Source organism: Sardina pilchardus, chromosome 19, assembly GCF_963854185.1.
Source record: "Sardina pilchardus chromosome 19, fSarPil1.1, whole genome shotgun sequence".
NCBI lineage: Eukaryota > Metazoa > Chordata > Actinopteri > Clupeiformes > Clupeidae > Sardina > Sardina pilchardus.
In genome coordinates this window covers 30,717,606-30,736,595 of record NC_085012.1, presented here as the reverse complement: position 1 = coordinate 30,736,595, position 18,990 = coordinate 30,717,606, and the positions used below count along the sequence as shown (strand labels likewise).

Sequence of the window (18,990 nt, the reverse complement as noted above, 5' to 3'; positions counted from 1 at the left end):
TCATATGTGAGAATGTGTGTCTCAATGCTGAATCTCGAATTCACATAGACGTTAGCTTAAATTGTAGAAACGATAGGCCTATAGCTTTTTTTCAGCAGACATCGCAAACATAGCCTACACATTCGCAAAACTGAGAATATCATTCACTCATTATTTTAAACTAGATGTACCGCAAAGCGATACACAATATGACCGCCGCTCAGTCCTGCACATTCTCTCCGCAAATATCAATCACGCTTGTGTTTCCATCGCCTACTCCATCCCTACTGCAACTTTTATGTATGTAAATGAGTGTGTGCATGTGTGCGCTTGCTTTTGTGTATGAGTGCTTCTCTGTCTAGTGTGAGTGTGTGTCTGCTTGTGTGTGTGTTTAATGTGTCTCTGAGTATATGTTCACTGTGTTCTCTGCCGTCACTGTCACTCCAATATCAGATAACACACACACACACACACACTCACATGCGCACGTGTGCACACACACACACACACAAACACACATACACAGGCACACACTCACACACGCACACACACACACACACACACACACACACACACACACACACACACACACACACACACACACACACACACACACACACACACACACACACAGGCACACCCAGAGAGAGAGAGAGAGAGAAAGAGAGAACACACACAGAATACACACAGATAACACAGACACAGAGAGAGAGAGAGAGAGAGAGAGAGAGAGAGAGAGAGAGAGAGAGAAAGAGAACACACACAGAACATGCACATACACACATATACACACATGCAAACACACAGATGGGCACACAGAAACACACCCACACACACAGGCTATAGTACATCACACACACATTCACTTCTCAGCTCCGGTGGTCTCACAAAATGTACTCAAAGATGTGTGTGTGCATGTGTGTGTGTGTGTGTGTGTGTGTGTGTAAGGGTGTATGTGTGCATGCGTGTGGGCGTGTTTGTGCATGTGTTTGTATAATGTTTAATGTACATGTGTGTATGTAGTGGTGCGTGTGTGTGTAGGTATGCGTGTGTGTGTGTGTATTTATGTGTGTGTGTGTGTGTGTGTGTGTGTGTGTGTGTGTGTGTGTGTGTGTGTGTGTGTGTGTGTGTGTGTGTGTGTGTTCCTGCATGTTTGTTGCACCCAGAGCAACCATTCTCTTTTAAAACATATTTGGAAACTAGTTGATTAAAGGTTTCTAATGGTGTCACTTATATGTTTCTAGGACAAAAACTAGCAGAGATTGAGATGTTTGGAACAGTTTTTGAAATCCCCAGGGGGGGATTTAGACTCCAGATAATACCACCATCTACTGGCCGATGGGTATACAGTCCTGAATGTACACATAAATCCATTTATTTTATAGCCCCCCATGGATGAAATTCCACAAAACTTGGCATACTCCCAGAGGGTGTCAGGTTAATCATACACATGAAATTTGGTGCAGTTCATAACATCTCATCTGAAGATAGGGGCAATTAAAGCAATATTACATTGCATTTTCAATTTTTACGATGGGGGGGCAAATCACAAATGACTGGTTATAAGCTAAGTTGATGCAAGCTCTAGAGAACAACATACCATAAACATTTTGTCATCCTCGGTGCCACGGTTCAGGTAGTTATGTAGGAAAAACTGTCATTTTTGGGCTTCGGGCGGGGGCAGCGCGGGGGTGGAGTGACCCCCGGGGACGAAACAAAAATTTTCCATAGAACTCTACTGGGGCTACATGCCCACCAAGTTTCATGCGCTCCGGTGTTACGGTGTCCCGGGAATCGTTGACGAAAAATGACGGGAAAAAAGAATAATAATAAAAAAAAAAAAAAAACTTTGACAACAACTATATGACCGCTTTGCTAGCTACGCTAGCGGCGGTCATAATTATGCTACTTCTCACGCCTGCCTGCTCAGCATAGCTCTCTCTATCTCCCTCCCTCCGAGGTAGCTAGACCCTATCAGATGCTTCTCCCTAAATGAATGAAAGTTGTTTTAGAAAGTAGCCACGGTAGCCTGTAAAATAAATGCGGCATGAAATGGCTACTGTGTAATTGAAACCAGACTGTTTGGCTCTTTGTTCCAGGTGACCAGGTCCGATCATTTTCGTCGGCGCGAACATATAGGCTACCTATTAAATTAATAGAAGTGAATTTGGGGAGTGAATTAGAACTAGCCACATTCACCTTTAGAGCATTTTAGTTGAAAGTCAAGTTTGCTTAAGGTTTGTTCAAGAACTCTTCCAAAGTTTTTACCTCAAACAACACAAATCAACACAAATACATGAACAGATAACTCAAACGTGCTGTATGTCATAATGAAACAACCACAGATTATCAACAACACGGTCTGACACGAATGACACATGGCTTAGTGCAAACTGAATTTATGACCAAACGATTTCATTCGTGCACGAAGCGCCATCTAGCGATCATTATGTGTAAGTAAAAGCCTCCCAGTCTAAGGACTCAGCGGTCATTTGACCGCCTCGCCGCGCTTTAAGTAGTTCACAACAGCACGGCGCTTCTAGTAGGTCGTCAAAGCGGTCAAATGACCGGGGCGCGGCGCTTCTAGGTATAAGTGGGTCAGAACGGCGCGGCGCTTCTAGTGTTAAACCAGGTGAATAAATGTATGGGTTTCCCAATATCATTTGTAGTGGTGTTGTGACTGATACATCTCACATTTAATACAATAATAGGTATACAGAATCATAGATGATCTGTAGCCATTCTATCTATCTATCTATCCGTCATGCATCAGCCAGGAGACATACAGTAGTCAATGAAAAATACATAAGACTATGTGTCACAATTGTTTTGATACTGATTTGGTATTGATTTGATTTGGGAGTCCAACCACACCAGTGGAGATCAAAGACATTACAAGGCATATTCTTCCCCCAACACACTCAGTGAAAAGGTGGCTTTGTTTGTATTTCAAACATTTAGAAATTCATATTAAGTTTACATTATGATAGGCTAGCCTATGCGTAATTAGTTTTAATAAGTTGACTATTTCATATAGATCTTTTTATTTTGAATCACATTTTACATGATTGTCGTATTGATTTACATTTAGGCTATCTTTAATGTCATTGAGTGCCTGTCACTTTAAGAGAACGTGAGAGTAATTAGGCTTCAGTAATGATATTCGGCTAGTCTAAAATAGGCATAATGCATAGAAATATGTGGAAGCAATGCGTTGATTCTATGTGGTTTAAATAAACGTTAAAAAAAACAAAAAAACAATAAGAGCACAATATGCATGCAGTGATTATTGTGGGGTGCTATTACAGAGCGAAGTTGGAGACCTGTGTAGGCTATGTGCTGCCTGCAATTTAAAAGCTGGATTACTCGGGAATGGCTTATTGTACAAATGAATGCTTTATAGCCTCGTAGTTGGTAAGGTCTGCCATTTGTTTTGATATGGTTTGCCACGTGTAGGTTGAACGAAGAGCTTGAGATATTTTACCGAGGGTAATGTTGTGGAGATGGAATAAAAACGATTGGGCTACATTTCATGTAAATTCAGGTTGATTTTCTCGCAAACTGTTTATTACGGCAACTAGTGTTTAATATCATCGGAAAGCTAAGATCGTGCTCTGTCAGGTGATATCCATGTGATATCAGTGTGATTAGAACGTCGTGAGCAATCCAATACAGAAGAATGGGTGTGCATTTTGCACTTTTCGCAGATAATGCGAATGTTAATGCAGGCCTTGCCTAAATTCATATTGATTTTCTCGCGAACCCTTTCTTAATACCATCAGAAAGCTAACATCGTGCTCTGTCAACAAGTGACACTATATATTAGTATGACTAGAACTTCGTGAGTAATCCAACAGAGAAGTATGGGTGTGCATTTTCCATTTTTCGCCCGTCGCAGATAATTTCTCTGGGGTGGCAGAGGTTATCTTTGGGGAGGCACTGCCTCCCCCAGCCTCCCCCTAGACACGCCCCTGGACTAAAGTATTAGAACACAGATTAATGATCCTGTTAAACAACAGTACACTTTTAAATGGGATACAGAGAGTATTAGATACCTAGGTATCTCCATTAGTAAAGACTTAAATAACTTACCGTAAAACTCCAAACAATAGCCCGGGCTTTTATTTTGCCAAATCGCCAAAATGCACCGGCGTGTATTTGAGACAGGCGTCTATATGAGACAGGCGTTTAATTTAGTGGTGTTAGTTGAGTGTAGGTTTATTGTAGGATTAGAAATAACTAGCCTACCCAATAGCATAAGCAGACAGAAAGCATGACAACAGGAGGTTACCACATTATAGTAGGGTAGGCTACATTATTTTAACCTGACTTTCGCCGGATCCTGTAGTTCGCTGTCTGCTTCTGGTGGAGCATGGCGGAACTACAAGGGTCTGGCGAGAGTCAGGGTAACTTTATTTAGTCTATAATTCGAATGTGTTTCACAAATCAGATCATATTAGAACTAGCCTTCTATAATAGGCTATAAATTATTGGCAGCTTAAAATAACGAAACGATGTGACAGCGGGCTGAACAATTCAAGTTACCATCGAGCCTGTGAACTTGTTGCCCCTGATAATGCATCAACAATAAAGAATGAATGCTACCCTGTAAAACAACTGCAATCGTGTGATTAAAAATGATCCTATTAATCGCTATCACCGTGATCCTCAACTAGGCTACAAATTGATTTGCGAATTCCTCCTCCTCGTCACTCTCCTCCACTTGCCTGCCTTGCTTGCGCAGCTCCCGACCAGATGCGCAGGGCTCTCCCTCTTTGGAGACAGTTACAGCTCAGCCGTTACGCACCCTCTTTGGATCGACCGAGAAATATCTTGCCGCTGCTTCTCCCGAATTTTGTTAGGCAAATTTGACAACTGTCAGCTTTAATGTCATTTAAATCAAGTCTTTTTCTTTTCCGCCATGGTATTGAGAGAAACGCGGAGAAACGTGGAGAAACGAGAGAAAGTGAAACTAAACAAAGAAAGTTCGTGATAGAATATGTTGTCTAGTGCGCAAATTTACCAAAATGGCATTAATTAAATAATGCAGTACATAGGCCAATGTCGAAAAAAGTTAAGAATTTGGAACTCTATAGCTGGCTTTCACCTCCGCAGTCATGCAATTATAAATTTAGTGTGCGCAATCTGTACCATCGATGATCACCACCACCAGACGATCTGACGGGTATAAGAAGAATAAATACAACTCGAAACTAAAAAAAACAGACCAGGCTTCTGTTGGAGACCGGCCTATAACCCCAAATCTGTAGTCACACCAGGCGTTTAAAAGAGACATGCGTCTATTTGGGACTCGGCTATTGTTTGAAGTTTTACGGTATACAAAGATAACTATGGCAGGCTGGAACAGAAAATATGGCAGGATTTTAGGGGTGTAAAAAATAACCGATACATATCGATATTCGTTTTTAACCTGTAAAAGACGACTACATCGATGCATCAATCCTCGTTTCGAATTTTTCATGACATGAATCGGTTATTGTTTCGATTTAAAAGAAACAAATCGGTTCACATTCGCAAACGTTTCTGACTTGACCGTCTCTTATGAAATACTCGATTTCCTGGCCTGGTGCGTGGCTGTGTGCATCCCAATTTTGATTTGAGAACAATGACAGCCTCTCATTGGTCAAAGATGGCATAGCCTATCACGTTCTTCTATCCATTCCAACGAAACGTGCCCTGGACGTGCCTGAAGGAATGAGATGCTAGTCTTCCTCAGAAAAGATTTCTGACAACTCCGAACCTATATTCAACGCGCCGGCGAGACTTAAATCCAAAGTTTGGAAGTCGTTTGGCTTTTTCAAAAGAGAAGGTCTCTTTATATGGCTCTGGTTCTATCTCTCCCGTTGTCAAGCGGGCATATCCCAGGATTCTGATTAACTTTGACTTTGAAAGATCGCTACTTTTATAGCCTACATGGCATCCAACTAGCTACAATCCACCTCCGTCATATGCTACAATGTTACTATGGTTCTGCACGTCTGTATTTCAGCTTGGATGCAACGTGACAGTTCATTTAAACTTCGCAACGAGTTTGGCGAATTAATATTCAAGTGTGATACGGGAACTACTTCAAAGGTAGCAGGTTATACGAAGTTAATGGCCACCCCATCAGCCAATCAGAGAAGAGAATTCCATTGTTGAGGGAGATAAGCAGAGAATCATTTATTCTTTTACATGAGAAAAGGCCAAGGGCAAAGCACTGCTTTATTTTCTTTTGTAACGACACCTCTTTGGTCTTTAATTTTTTTATGCAACATATACAGAGATATGTGTTTCTTCTGTTTATTTCTTTATGGTGTCCTCAGTGTGTGCCATTACTAAAATATTATATGAAAAACCTCACCTTTTCACAATAAAATGTTTTGTCATGTTCATACATCAAGTTGTTTGTCCTATTGATAACCATTAACTTGATCATGTAAAATGTGCACAATTGTAAAGTGAATGTGCACAATGAAAAATAACTTTCAGAATGCTTTCGATTATTGAACCGCATCGAATTGCATCGAATCGCATCGAATTGAATCGTACCGAATCGTTTGCTATTAACATGTATCTTTTTTTGAATCGTATCGTGACAATGTATCTAGATGCGAATCGTATCGTCTTTCACATGAGAGATTCACACCCCTACAGGATTTAAATAGATGGAAATTAATACCAGACGGTACGTATAGCTGAGTGGAAACAGTTAAAATGATGCTACTCCCTCAACTTCTTTTCTTATTCCAAGCTTTACCTCTCCAATTACCAGAGACTTTCTTTAATTCGTGGAACAAAATCCTCGCTAATTTTATCTGGAACAATAGAAAACAGAGTCAAATTTAAGTTACTTACTCAACCTAAGAATGAAGGAGGCCTAGGCCTTCCCAACATTCAAAATTATTATTATGCAACACAAATTCAAAATATAGCTGCAAGCAACAATATGGGGGCCAAGCAGGCAGGTCAAAAGGCCAGAGTTGCCACGGTAACTCGATGCTGTTACGTCAGGTATGTAGTTTTGAGCAGTCACAAGAATTTTGATGTCAAACAACCCAAGATTGGCCGAGATGCGAGCTCACTTCCTGTTCGGCGGCTTCGCCGCCAATTTCGATTGGCTGTTGCGGGCGAACGGTTTGAGACATCGTTCCGAAAAGCAAGGTCTATGTTACAGTCGGGCTGAAGATCATCCATGTGAAGTTTCGTGCAGATCGGATACATTTTGCGACCTTTGGAAATGTTTAAGGGGTTTTGATTAAATCCAATATGGCGGCCGAACCAATTACGTTGATGTCATAAGTTGCCATCTGTCGACGTAAAGATCTCCAACAGTATTACTAGACACCCCTAGTACATTATAATTCTAAGCACAACAGCAACTACAGGCAAAAAGGCATGTTTCTGAATAACAGCACCCCCTAGAGGTCAAAGGTCACCAACTTTCTTGAGCGTCCTCCTGATGGGGTCACAAGTCCATGTACCAAGTTTGGTTTTGATACATGCAAGGGTTGCTGAGATATGAGCCCACTTCCTGTTTGGCGGCTTCGCCGCAGAATTTGATTGGCAGTTATGGGCGAATGGTAATAGTTCCGAAGACAAAAAGCAATGCGTGTATAAAGCATTGTCTGAAGATGATGTGTGTCAAATTTGGTGTTGATCGGACAAAATTTGTGACCTGTGAAGCTTTAGTTTCTTTTTGGCTAAAATCCAAAATGGCGGAAAATCCATCATGGCGGAAAATGACGTCATAGGGTGTGTTGAAGTAAGGCAGGTCCAAGGATTCCAACCATACCTGAATTTTGAAAATCGGACCAACGGGTCAAGAGTTACGTGCGTGAACACACGTCCAACTTTGGCCTATTGGTGGCGCTAGAGCGCTTAAACTGCCAACATGAAACTTGGTCAAATGAATCAGGAGACTGTCCCGAATCGGTGTGCCAAATTTCACAACTTTTCACCAGTCGGTTCTATGGGCTGCCATAGACCTCTGAAGTTCGCCTACAAAAAAGCCACCATCTTTGCCCAAATAAGGAGATCCGGTATCTTGAGATTTTTTCTATGGGAAAATAACATGGGGATTTTCAATAATCGCACCTGTTAAACACTCGCGGGGATGATGACATTTGAAATGCAGACGTTTTTCACTACACAGTTTTGTCCACTGCCTTCTTGTGGATACTGTGATCTTCGGCAGGTGAAGACGGCACACTTTGATCTTTGCTGCCCCAAAGCTAACTTACAATGCAACTTGCCATAGGCAGTTAGCTTCAATTAACTCCCGGATCTCCTTATATGGACAAAGATGGCAGCTTTGGATCCTTTTTGTAGGCGAACTTCAGAGGTCTATTGACTCCCATGGCGGAAGAAAGAATCATAATAAGAAAACTAACAAACACAATGGGTGTCTTCGCAGCTTCGCTGCTTGGCCCCCAATAATTATGAGGTGGATGAAATGAGATATAGAAAAAAAGTGGATCAATATAGAAAATGATATAACAAGAGGATCAATAGGAACATTACCATTTTTAAAGAAAGAGAGAAAAACAATATCTACACCCCTTTTGCATAGGTAATAGAGTTATGAATTGGAGACAACTGTGCAAAAAGGAAAATCTAAAAGAAGAAAACACTAGAAATGAACTAGTACAATATCAATATCTGATAGAAAATCGAGATAAAGGTAAGATAAAACTTTCAAACATATACAAAATAGTGCAAAACCTAACAATGATAAAAAAAAAAAAACAATGCAAAAGAGAAATGGGAAAATGAGTTATCCATAAATATCACTGAGACTCTATGAAGGACAGCTTTAAAAGCACACATTCAAAATACTGGAGAGAATTCGCTTGGAAAATAAATCAGAGACTTTTCTAAACCCCAAACATAAGTGGGAAAATGTCCCCTACAACAGGCTCTGGTTGCTGGAGAGGATGTGGAGAGGTAAATGCTAACCACGCACATATATTTTTAACCTGTCCAATAATAAAAATGTTCTGGCTAGAGGTAGAGAAAGCTACTAAATATATACTGGATATTAAAGGACATCTCACTTTGAAAAATTGGTTGGGTATTAATATTCAGGATAAGATAAAAGCAAAAGAGCAAAAGGTTTTTAATATATTGCGCCTAACTGCACTGAAGCAGATAACAAGGTTATGGAAGCAACCTAAAACACCTGAACTAATTTTGTGGTATAAAACGATAAAAGAACTATTTGAAATGGAGAGGCTTATATCTGTTACAAATGGTAAAATGGAAAAGTGGAATACAGACTATCTGAGATATGTAGACAAGGTGCTCTGACAGCATGGTATAGGGAATATAAATTACACCACATATAACATTTCGCAGCACATACACAAACACTCATACATAAACGACCCCCCCCCCCCTCCCCTTTTCCCGTGTGTAATGTCCTTTTGTGTATGTGAGTGATGTCCTATGTTATGTTACTGTATGTCTACGTGTGATATATTTCGCATGATGATTAACCCTTGGTTTTCAATGGTTCCCTGTGTATACATGTGGAATGTTTCTGTATGTTTAGCCCCTGGGCAATGCATGTTTGAAAAAATTTAAATAAAAAAAAAATAAAATAAATAAAAGGCTATTAGCCCCCTTGTTAGACTGTTCCATTGGTTCCTCTGTGTCTCCTCAAGTGTTGTGTGAATAGAGTGCGTAAGTGAAAGTGTCACGTTGTCCCGGTAACGCGATTTCCTGTTCGAAACAACTGACCTGCAAGTGGCATTTTCTATTGCCTCACCGTGTTGTTTCTTTCAAAATGAAAATAAATACATTTTAAGCGGTTAAAATCACTACCATGTCGAGGCATTTATGTATGCTTCTGGGGGAGACGTTCACGCTAGCATGAAAAATAAAGTTTACAATGTAACGGCAAGCTGGGCTAATCTTTGATTACATGAAGTTAGCTAATGTCAACCGATGTGAACTTGTAAATTAATTTGCGCAAAAACGTGGCTTTTTCTGTAAAACAACCATCTGGCATAGGATTTCACATTGAGAATTTGGTTTGTTTAGAACAGAAATTTACGGAATGTGACATGTGACATCACACTTACGCACTTTATAGTATTCAAGTCCAAGTCGAGTCTCACATCATGACAAATTTTCTCAAGTTCAGTCTCAAGTCGTTAAAATCATGACGAGTCCAAGTCACGTGGCACATGTCTGCTTTGTAGTGCCTGGACTGGTTCAAAGCAGTATTCTCTAATCAACAATTCATGCAGCTGCAGAAATTCATGTGTCAAGATTTGTCTTGCTTCGTCTGGCTTCGTCTGGGAATCTGCCAGGATGCCATTTATCAGCCTGCACTTGCCCTCCATAGACAGCCTGTCTGGAATGAGGGTTGGGCTAAATCACCTGAAAAGTTGCCCGGACAAGGATAGTGGTCATGATAACTCCGAGTGTGGAGGTTGGTTGCAAGGGAAATGGTTTCCACGGGTCCTACATTTCTCCCTTGTTGTCTCTCTCCACGGCGTCCCCATATATTTGGATCTGTTTGGCCTAGAGTTTCTTGGTGTCTTGAAGGGGAAATAAAAGATTTCGAGGTAAAATTCCTCACTGTGACCTTGCCCTTTCTCTCTTAACTAGAAGATGGTTGTTTGCTTGTTGTGATAGGCACAGGGGATGATACCAGAGCTTGGGGACCTCCATTTGTTGGAAAGGAGAGTGCATATTTCATTAGTGTCAACAGAAATAAAAAGGTACATACTTTCTATTACTGTGTTGGTATTAATTAGATACACTTTAAAATGGCAGGACAATACAGAACAATATTTTCTGTCACAAGCATATTGATGGCTAAACGTCATAACATATCTTAGTAATCAAAATGTAAATTGTCATTTTTTCTAAACAGAGTATTGCTGTCAATCTCAAAGATCCTAGAGGAGCCAGGATCATAAAAGAGGTACAATAAAACCTTTCATTTTCTAATAACTGTAAAAGCATTATGATACATACTGTATGAAACATTTTGACACATATCACACAACGATTTTGTTGGGCACTATATAGTGAACACAATTTTCATTTGGATTTTTGACTACAAAAAAATGGCAGATTCAGTGCACTTGTGAATGAGTAAATATTTTGAACATTGTCTATTGTCTTATACATCATAACTTATGTATGACTGGAGCAGTGCTCTCTTTTTTGTTGTGATTTCAAAGTTGGCAGAGGTATGTGATGTCCTTGTGGAGAACTACCTGCCCAGAAAATTGAATGAGATGGGTCTTGGCTATCAGGATTTAGCAACAGTGGCACCCAGACTGATCTACTGTTCAATATCAGGTAAAGTTGTCTTATACAACTCGCAACATTGAGAGTAATCAGTATTAGATTAAATTAGCCTTAAAGGGACACTTCATCGATTAGCATCATTCCCTCAGTTTGCCTTGAGATGGGAGAAATACGGATTTCAATGAAACCCATGAATAGGACTTCCTGCTTTCAATGATGTAAAATGATGATTTTTACATCATTGAAAGCAGGAAGTCCAACATTGAAATCCGTATTTCTCCCATCTCAAGGCAAACTGAGGGAATGATGCATGACCATTCAAAAACATGACTAGTTTTCTAAACATACAAAGCTTAATGCTAATCGGTGAAGTGTCCCTTTAAAGGTACAGTCAGAATTATGGTTGGATAGAAGAATTTGATTAAATCAGTTTTGTTTGTGTTCTTGCACATTTGATATGACTATGATATGATTATGATTTCATGTGTAATTATTTCCGTCAACAAATCAAAGTATTCTCGTAAGCATATCTGTCATTCAGAATACATACGCGTGATACAGCTCTATGGCGATAGCTATGTTTTGGCCTCCATCTTTAGAATAAACTAGCCAAGGAGGGACTTACCTGCTATTCTAACTCTGCCTTTCGCGTTTGTTCGGGAAACCTCTACCGTTGAATCACCTAGGGCCTCATGTACAAAGACTTGCGTGGAATTCTTACTAAAACATTGCGTACGCGAAAATCTGGAAAGAAGCGTACGCACAAAAAAATTCAGATGTATGAAACCATGCGTACGCAGCAATCCACGCAGCTTTCCTTTGTACATCCCAAATAACGTGAAATTAAGCGCACATGCACGAGCATTATACTCCACCCTCTCTCCTCCCTCAATCACACTAATTTTAATATGCTAACTAGAAGGTCACTCGAAAACTCAGACCTCCGCGAAGGCAAAATGGCTTATCCCACAATATTAATAAGAGTAAAGAATCATTTGTGGATCCATCCGTTCTTGAACCTGCTATAAAATGTAATAATTTATATAATCAAATCAAAAAAGTTTTAAAAGTTTATTACCAGCGATTGCGAGGTAGAAGTGCTCTTATCAGACAACATGGTAAAGACACAGTAGCCTACGTCTTTAGTAAGGGATAATGTATAGAACGCCGGTCATTATCGGAAAATAATTCCCGACAGGATGAACAGAACCCCGACGCGCAGCGGAGGGGTTTTGCTTCGTCCTGAAGGGTATTATTTTCCGATAATGACCGGCGTTCTATACATTATCCCGCTTATTATACGGCTGCTTGCCAAAACGAGAAATGAAACTTAACTCAATGTGTCTTTAGCAATGACTTGGCTACCGTTTGGTGGCTTCCGCCGCTAACTTCTAGCAAAATAAATAGTTCGCCACAGTTGACAGTTGTTGTTAGGTGCTCTAGAATCTTTGGTTTTACTTTCAATGAAATTCCATTGCAACCAGCGAACGGCTTTGTTGCGGATTGATATGAAAGACGTGAATTAGAAGCACAAAACTCGTTGCCATTGACAGCGGTCATTATATACTTTCACCGGTGATTATATATATTATTCACCGGTAGAACGTTGGAGAGGCCCATTCAAAGTGAATGGGAGCTCCCTCAACATTCTAGAGAGCCGTATAATAATCATCTGTAATTAATAACAAACAAAAAAGTGTAGAGGCAGAGCGTGGCAGTGGCTACAAGGGTCAGAGACCGTGGCAGATTCATTGGTCAGTCTGCAAGTGAAGGTTCACATAACGCGGTTTGGTGGGCATTTCAAGCATTACAAAATAACTGCAATAATTAAAAGGTCATTAAATCACTCGTGTCCGAGTAAGAACACGCATCGCGCACCCATAGTAGAAGTTTATCCAGGCTTTGCCACGACGATTTCTGGATCATATTCCTATATTTTGCACAAGTGTGACAACAATAATGTGAATGCTTACTCGAGGAAAGTCAAAGTAGCCTATGCAGTCAGTCAGGGAAATTGCTACAATTCGCACTAAGCTATTCACGCGGATCATCTTGTCCCATTTGTATTTTACTTGTTTTACTGAAAACTGTCGGAAATATGTGAAAACACCCGGAAAATGTTGTAGACATGGACATATGCGTGAAGCCGACCCCATTCATCGCAGATTTCGAGGAAGGAAAGCTCTTCGAAATCTGAAATGTTTGATAAGCAAGTGAATAATCATGTATGGAACTAAATATAGGCACTATCTCTATACGTTTCACATTAGGATACCTAATTCTTGATATCCTCTGATAAAGAGTTTTAATTGCAGATATAGGCTGTTGCAGTTTGGTACTTTTAACGCATGTTGCATGGCCAATTATCTAGAAACATATGCCTGCTTTGAAGTGCTATTTTTAATAGCTTACATTTCACAATATGCTGTGCAAATAAAGGCCTTGATTCGCAATCAACTAATGTTGTTGCGCTGCATTGCCTCTATGTGTCGCCAACTGGCGATACACACTGGAAATGTGCGTACGCCAGACATGAAGCTTGCGTGGAGGACCGCACATTCTCACGTTCAAGTCAGTGTTTGTACATCCGGACGTGAGCGTAAGAGTTAGCGTACGCAGCATTTTTGTGCGTACCCAAGCTTTGTACATGAGGCCCCTGATGATCTCTGACTCTTCGTATGGAGATAGAAGACCATGCTAGCGTTATCTTGAACTAGCCCTACATATTCTGTACAGTAATGTCGAATAACGTTAGCACTGATATCGGAACGACACACACTCAAAGGTTGTGACACAGCCAAAACTAAAACAAAACCAACTGACGCCCATCTCGTGTTATCGCCCTCTTACGTTTATGTGTTTTGTCACTTCATTTTAATTTCTATACTAAGACAGAGGATTTGTATAAAAATGCAAGCACCCATGCCATACGTGTATCTCACACACAGACTCACAAACACACCCCTACACACATCTCACACACCAGCCCTGGTCTCCCCAACTCTTCCCCCCATGCACTTAATGCTTTTTGCACTTATCCTGCCCCTACCTAGTAGGCCTACCTACTATGCACAATAGGCGAAGGAACTGACAATTTCATTCTTTACATTAGTAATCATAGGCATGTGACAAATAAACATCCTTGTATCCTTGTAAAAGGTAGGTGACAAAGGTCAGTCTTGTCTGCTAGTGTCTGGGCAGTGTGGACTGATAGTTGGTTTTATGAACATTCTAAAGACTACCAACAGACAAATGCCAACAACTGGCAACTTTAGAATGTTGGTGTTTGTTGGCACTTGTTTGGGCAGTGTGCAAGCTGCTTAAATTAGCTATGTACCAAAAAAACCATCTTACCGTGACTCAAAGAGCTGTGATTGTAAACAGTGTCAAGGCTGTGTACAAAACCGCTTGGAGCTCTAGTGGAATTTTGATTTGTGACGAAGTCTTATGATGTACAGTGTGAGTGCGAACTACCATGCCAGCACTACATTCTGAGCGTGGTAAACAAAAGCAGATGTTTATGGAGGTAAAAGCCCCGGTAAGAACCAAACCAAATTTTGTTCAAATCTACACACCTTTGACCACTGAAAAATGTAAGGTTCATTTATCAACATCGTTGTTTTAGAATTTTCAGGAAAAAAAGGGGCGATAATTGTGTCGCTACGATAAGTTGCTTGTTGAATAAGACAAAATATCAAATCCACAACGACATTACATGAAGTAACTAAATACTAATTTACATTTACTTTTCCAAAAGAACCTCATTACGAGAATTAAGAACCCAGCTAACAATTTCTGGTTAGGAGAACGTTTTTAGAACGTTTTTTTCCTGGTTAGGAAAACGTTGCCTGAAAGTTGCGAAAGTTGCCACAAGGTTCCCCAGGAAAGTTTTCTTGACGAAAATACAACGTTTTTTTCTGGTTGTTTATTTTGGTTAGCAGAACGTTCTCCTACCCTTTAGGGAACTTTACTATATTTGGTTGCATTAACGTTCCCCTAACCTCCCAGCAACAAAGTGTAAAGGGGGAAAAAATATGTAGAATTATCGTGACATCCAGGCATGGCTCTGCTGTACACTCGCCGTCTGCGGCGACAGCCTATCTGTAACCTGGGAGAGCGAACGTCTCTGATGACTAAGGCAATGACATTATACTACACGCATGTTAATTCACTTACCATTAGCTGCTTGCTGAACTGCGACGAATACGGCTCGTTAATATGAATTTGTGTCAGCTAAGTATTTAAATGCGGTTAGGTCTAATACTTTCTTGTCTACGGTGTCTTTTCCTATAATAAACGATTAGTCAGATCAAAACATAAGCAGAGCAGGCGCTAGCCTAACACACTGTTCAAAACTGGCTGTTTTTATTGCATCGTATGCCATTAAAAGTCCTCGGTTCAGAATTACGATGGATTTTGGTTTATTTTGTTTTAAATTGGGACTGGGAATTGTGGGATAGGCTGAGTGAACAGCACAGTAACATAGGCTAACTTGGACTACGTGTTAATATAAAACAATTCTCCCCCGGGAACATTGTGGTGTTTAAGATGCAGTCTCAACGTTTGAGAAAGAATTCATTGGAGTCCTCATCATCATATTTTCATAGCAAATAAAGCTTTAAAAACATGAATGCATTTCAGGTGCCACTCTAATCGATTATGGATTAATCCAACACTATTCGTCAGATTAGTTAGCATGAAATCGTTGTGTGCCTGCCTGGGACTATGGCTAGCTCTTCCACCCGGACCCTGTACAGTGTTTTTTAAAAGCCTGTTGGACTTAATGGAACAAGTGCATGGAGAACGATGTGAAGAATGTGATCGATACCATACAGCCAGTAGCCTACGTGAGTAACTTTATCTCTGTGTTATCCAAATGTCTTAAAGTTAGCGAGGTTGAGTCTGCTAAAACACCAACACCCCAGAACTGGCTGTTTTTTTCACGGACCCGAGATGGAAGTTTCTCAACCTAGCTTCTTCTCGCGCTGGCCCCTTTAGCTGACGGGCTGGCTCTGGTCGGCCGAATATCAATCCAACAGAGGGGGGAAGAATAGAATAGGGCTATATGTCGATTTTGCTATATGTCGATTTTATATGTCATATTAGCCTGTTTGATTTTCATTGAGCTCAATGACCATCAAACAGGCTAATAGGCCTACTGGAAAAAGCACCATGCCAATCTCTAGCTATGGTGATGGGTATGTGATGATGTGGGGCTATTTTGATTCCAATGGCCAAGGGAACTGGATGCATAATATCCTTGAGAGTTTGAACTACCTTTTCTAGAAACACCAAATCCAAGAACGACGGAGCGAACTCCCAAGGTTGCGACGCAAGTTAGCATACGAAGCTTTATAGAAACGCACCCCAGGTCAGGGTTAATAATTAAATTAATATTGCAAGTGAAACAGACAGTGTATGGGATTTTTTCAGTTATATTTTCAACAGTAATAATAATCACAAGTAATGTATGTTGAAATGTGCATCCTTATTGTACAGCAATATATTCTTGTCATTGTGAATGTTGTATTTTTAGGGTATGGACAGACTGGGCCTCAGTCACACAAGCCAGGCTATGATTCCATTGCATCTGCTATATCTGGCATGATGCATATCACAGGGCCAGAGGTGAGGTTACATCTGCATCTAAAGTTGCATCTAAAGTGACTGCGTAATACGTCAATTTTGTACGATTTTAGTGAAATTAGGGGCCAGCTCACTAACTACAGCTGAATACTGCTTCTTGTAGCATGGTGACCCTGTGCGGCCAGGGGTGGCGATGACTGACCTTGCCACAGGCCTCTACGCACATGGTGCAATACTGGCTGCTTTACTACAAAGGCAGATGACAGGCAAAGGCTTACACATTGACTGTAACCTGCTTTCCTCTCAGGTAAAATATATTGGGATTTTACTACTGTACATTTTTAGTTGCAGCTCTTCATTGCATAATAGTGTGTTCTATAGTAGTACAGTTTCCATGTACCTCAGCTATACACTCTCATCTTGTAAAAATGTATCCAATTTTCTTGCTTTATTCCCTGTTTTATTTTTTAGATAGAGAGATACAAATGAAACTGGAAACAGATACATGGCACAAGGCCAATAACTCGGTAGCCATGGTATATGTTTCTTTTATTTATTTCAATCACAATCGCAACTTATTTAAAGCAAAAAGACAAGTATATACTGTACGTGCTTTAACCCTCTGGAGTCTAAATACCCCCTGGGATTTGAAAAACTGTTCCAAACACATCTCAATCCCTGCTAGTTTTTGTCCTAGAAACAAGTGACACCATTAGAAATCTTTAATCAACTAGTTTCCAAATATATATGTTTTAAAAGAGAATGTACCAATGGCACTTTATAAAAACAATAAAAGAAAATCCTAGGATTTCAGTCCTCTCACCTGCAGCAGGCCCATTCAACTTGATTTGCATTTGAAAGAGACACTCACTAATGTCTCTTTTCCACTGCCAAACTAGTCCGACTCGGCCGACTACACGGTACGGTACAGCGCGGCTCTACACGGCACGGCACGGCACGGTACCAGTACTATTTGCTTTTCCACCTAAACCGTGACCTGGAAGTGGGTGGAGTCGGCGGGGTTCCCACTGACGTGACGTCGGTTTCAGGCCACTAGAAGTTGTCAAGCCGCGGTCAGTAAAAAGTGAACACAACGGTGGAAACTTTCTCTCTTGATAAGCAGTAACAGCATACAAACACAATTGTGATTACAATGTTACTGTCTAAAATCATCCATGATACCAATGAATCATTATATAGGACACGGAATGAATAATTTAATTAGTCTGTGAACGAGCTGGCTAGAACTAGCTCACGAACGCTAGCTTAAAAAGCTAACAAGTGAATGGCATACTATGGCAATACAGCAATGTGCTACCAGGTCACTAACAGTTGAGGGACTTCGCTTGAACTGAATATACTGTTGCAAGTTCACTTGAGTATAAACTACCCACTTTAACTAACGCCACTAATGTTATTCAGATAATTGTCACTTCAAAGACATTACACTTCTCCGTTTAAAATGTTACCTTAGCTAGGAGGCTAGCTAGCTCGCTAGTAACCAGACAGTAACTGGCAGCAGCATTGTCTGATATTAAGTTATTTTCTTAACAAATCCATGCACTGACAATTACACTAGGCGACCATGTTAGGACACCGCACGTTAAAACGACGTTAAAACGTTAAAACGATCGACCATCTGTGCAACAAACTGCGTCCAGCTAGTTATAACTGCAGTTCAAATGGCATGCTAATTGCGATTAGAATTTCGCTAGTTGGTTTTAACTTTGCAGAGCTGTTTTAATACTGATTGCAAGGCAGTGAAAGGTAGGCTAATTAAATGCATGGTCCTAGCGGAACGAGTGGAGTGTCCTGTGTTACTATTATCGTTTATCGCAACTCATAGAGCTAGCAAGTCAAGCAGTGCATAGATAAAACTGGTGGTACTGGTCAAGATCCCCGACCTTCGTTGCGCGCATGACGTAATTTATCTGACCAACCAGTGGACAGCACTGTTCACGTGACATTTTAGTATCGACTAGTCCCGACTAGACCCACCTCTGAAACAGGTACGAGTAGGTACTAAAAATAGTAACGGGTCCACCCTCCAATCCGCAGTGGAAATGCTCCCAATCAGGGTAGAGTCGTACCGTGCCGTATCCGTTACGAAAATGCCCAGTGGAAAAGGGGTATAAGTGACCCATTTAGTCTGACTTT

At 40.6% G+C, this 18,990-nt stretch overlaps 1 protein-coding gene across 1 annotated transcript in view; it reads left to right on the top strand.

The window, feature by feature from the left end:
• sugct (succinyl-CoA:glutarate-CoA transferase) overlaps positions 1 to 18,990 on the top strand; it is a 136,499-nt gene that overhangs the window by 52,861 nt on the left and 64,648 nt on the right. The window contains exons 4-8 of the mRNA XM_062521415.1: positions 10,624 to 10,709; positions 10,865 to 10,915; positions 11,178 to 11,298; positions 16,784 to 16,875; positions 16,997 to 17,140. Of these exons, the coding sequence (XP_062377399.1) occupies positions 10,624 to 10,709; positions 10,865 to 10,915; positions 11,178 to 11,298; positions 16,784 to 16,875; positions 16,997 to 17,140 (494 nt within the window). The remainder of the gene's footprint in view (positions 1 to 10,623; positions 10,710 to 10,864; positions 10,916 to 11,177; positions 11,299 to 16,783; positions 16,876 to 16,996; positions 17,141 to 18,990) is intronic.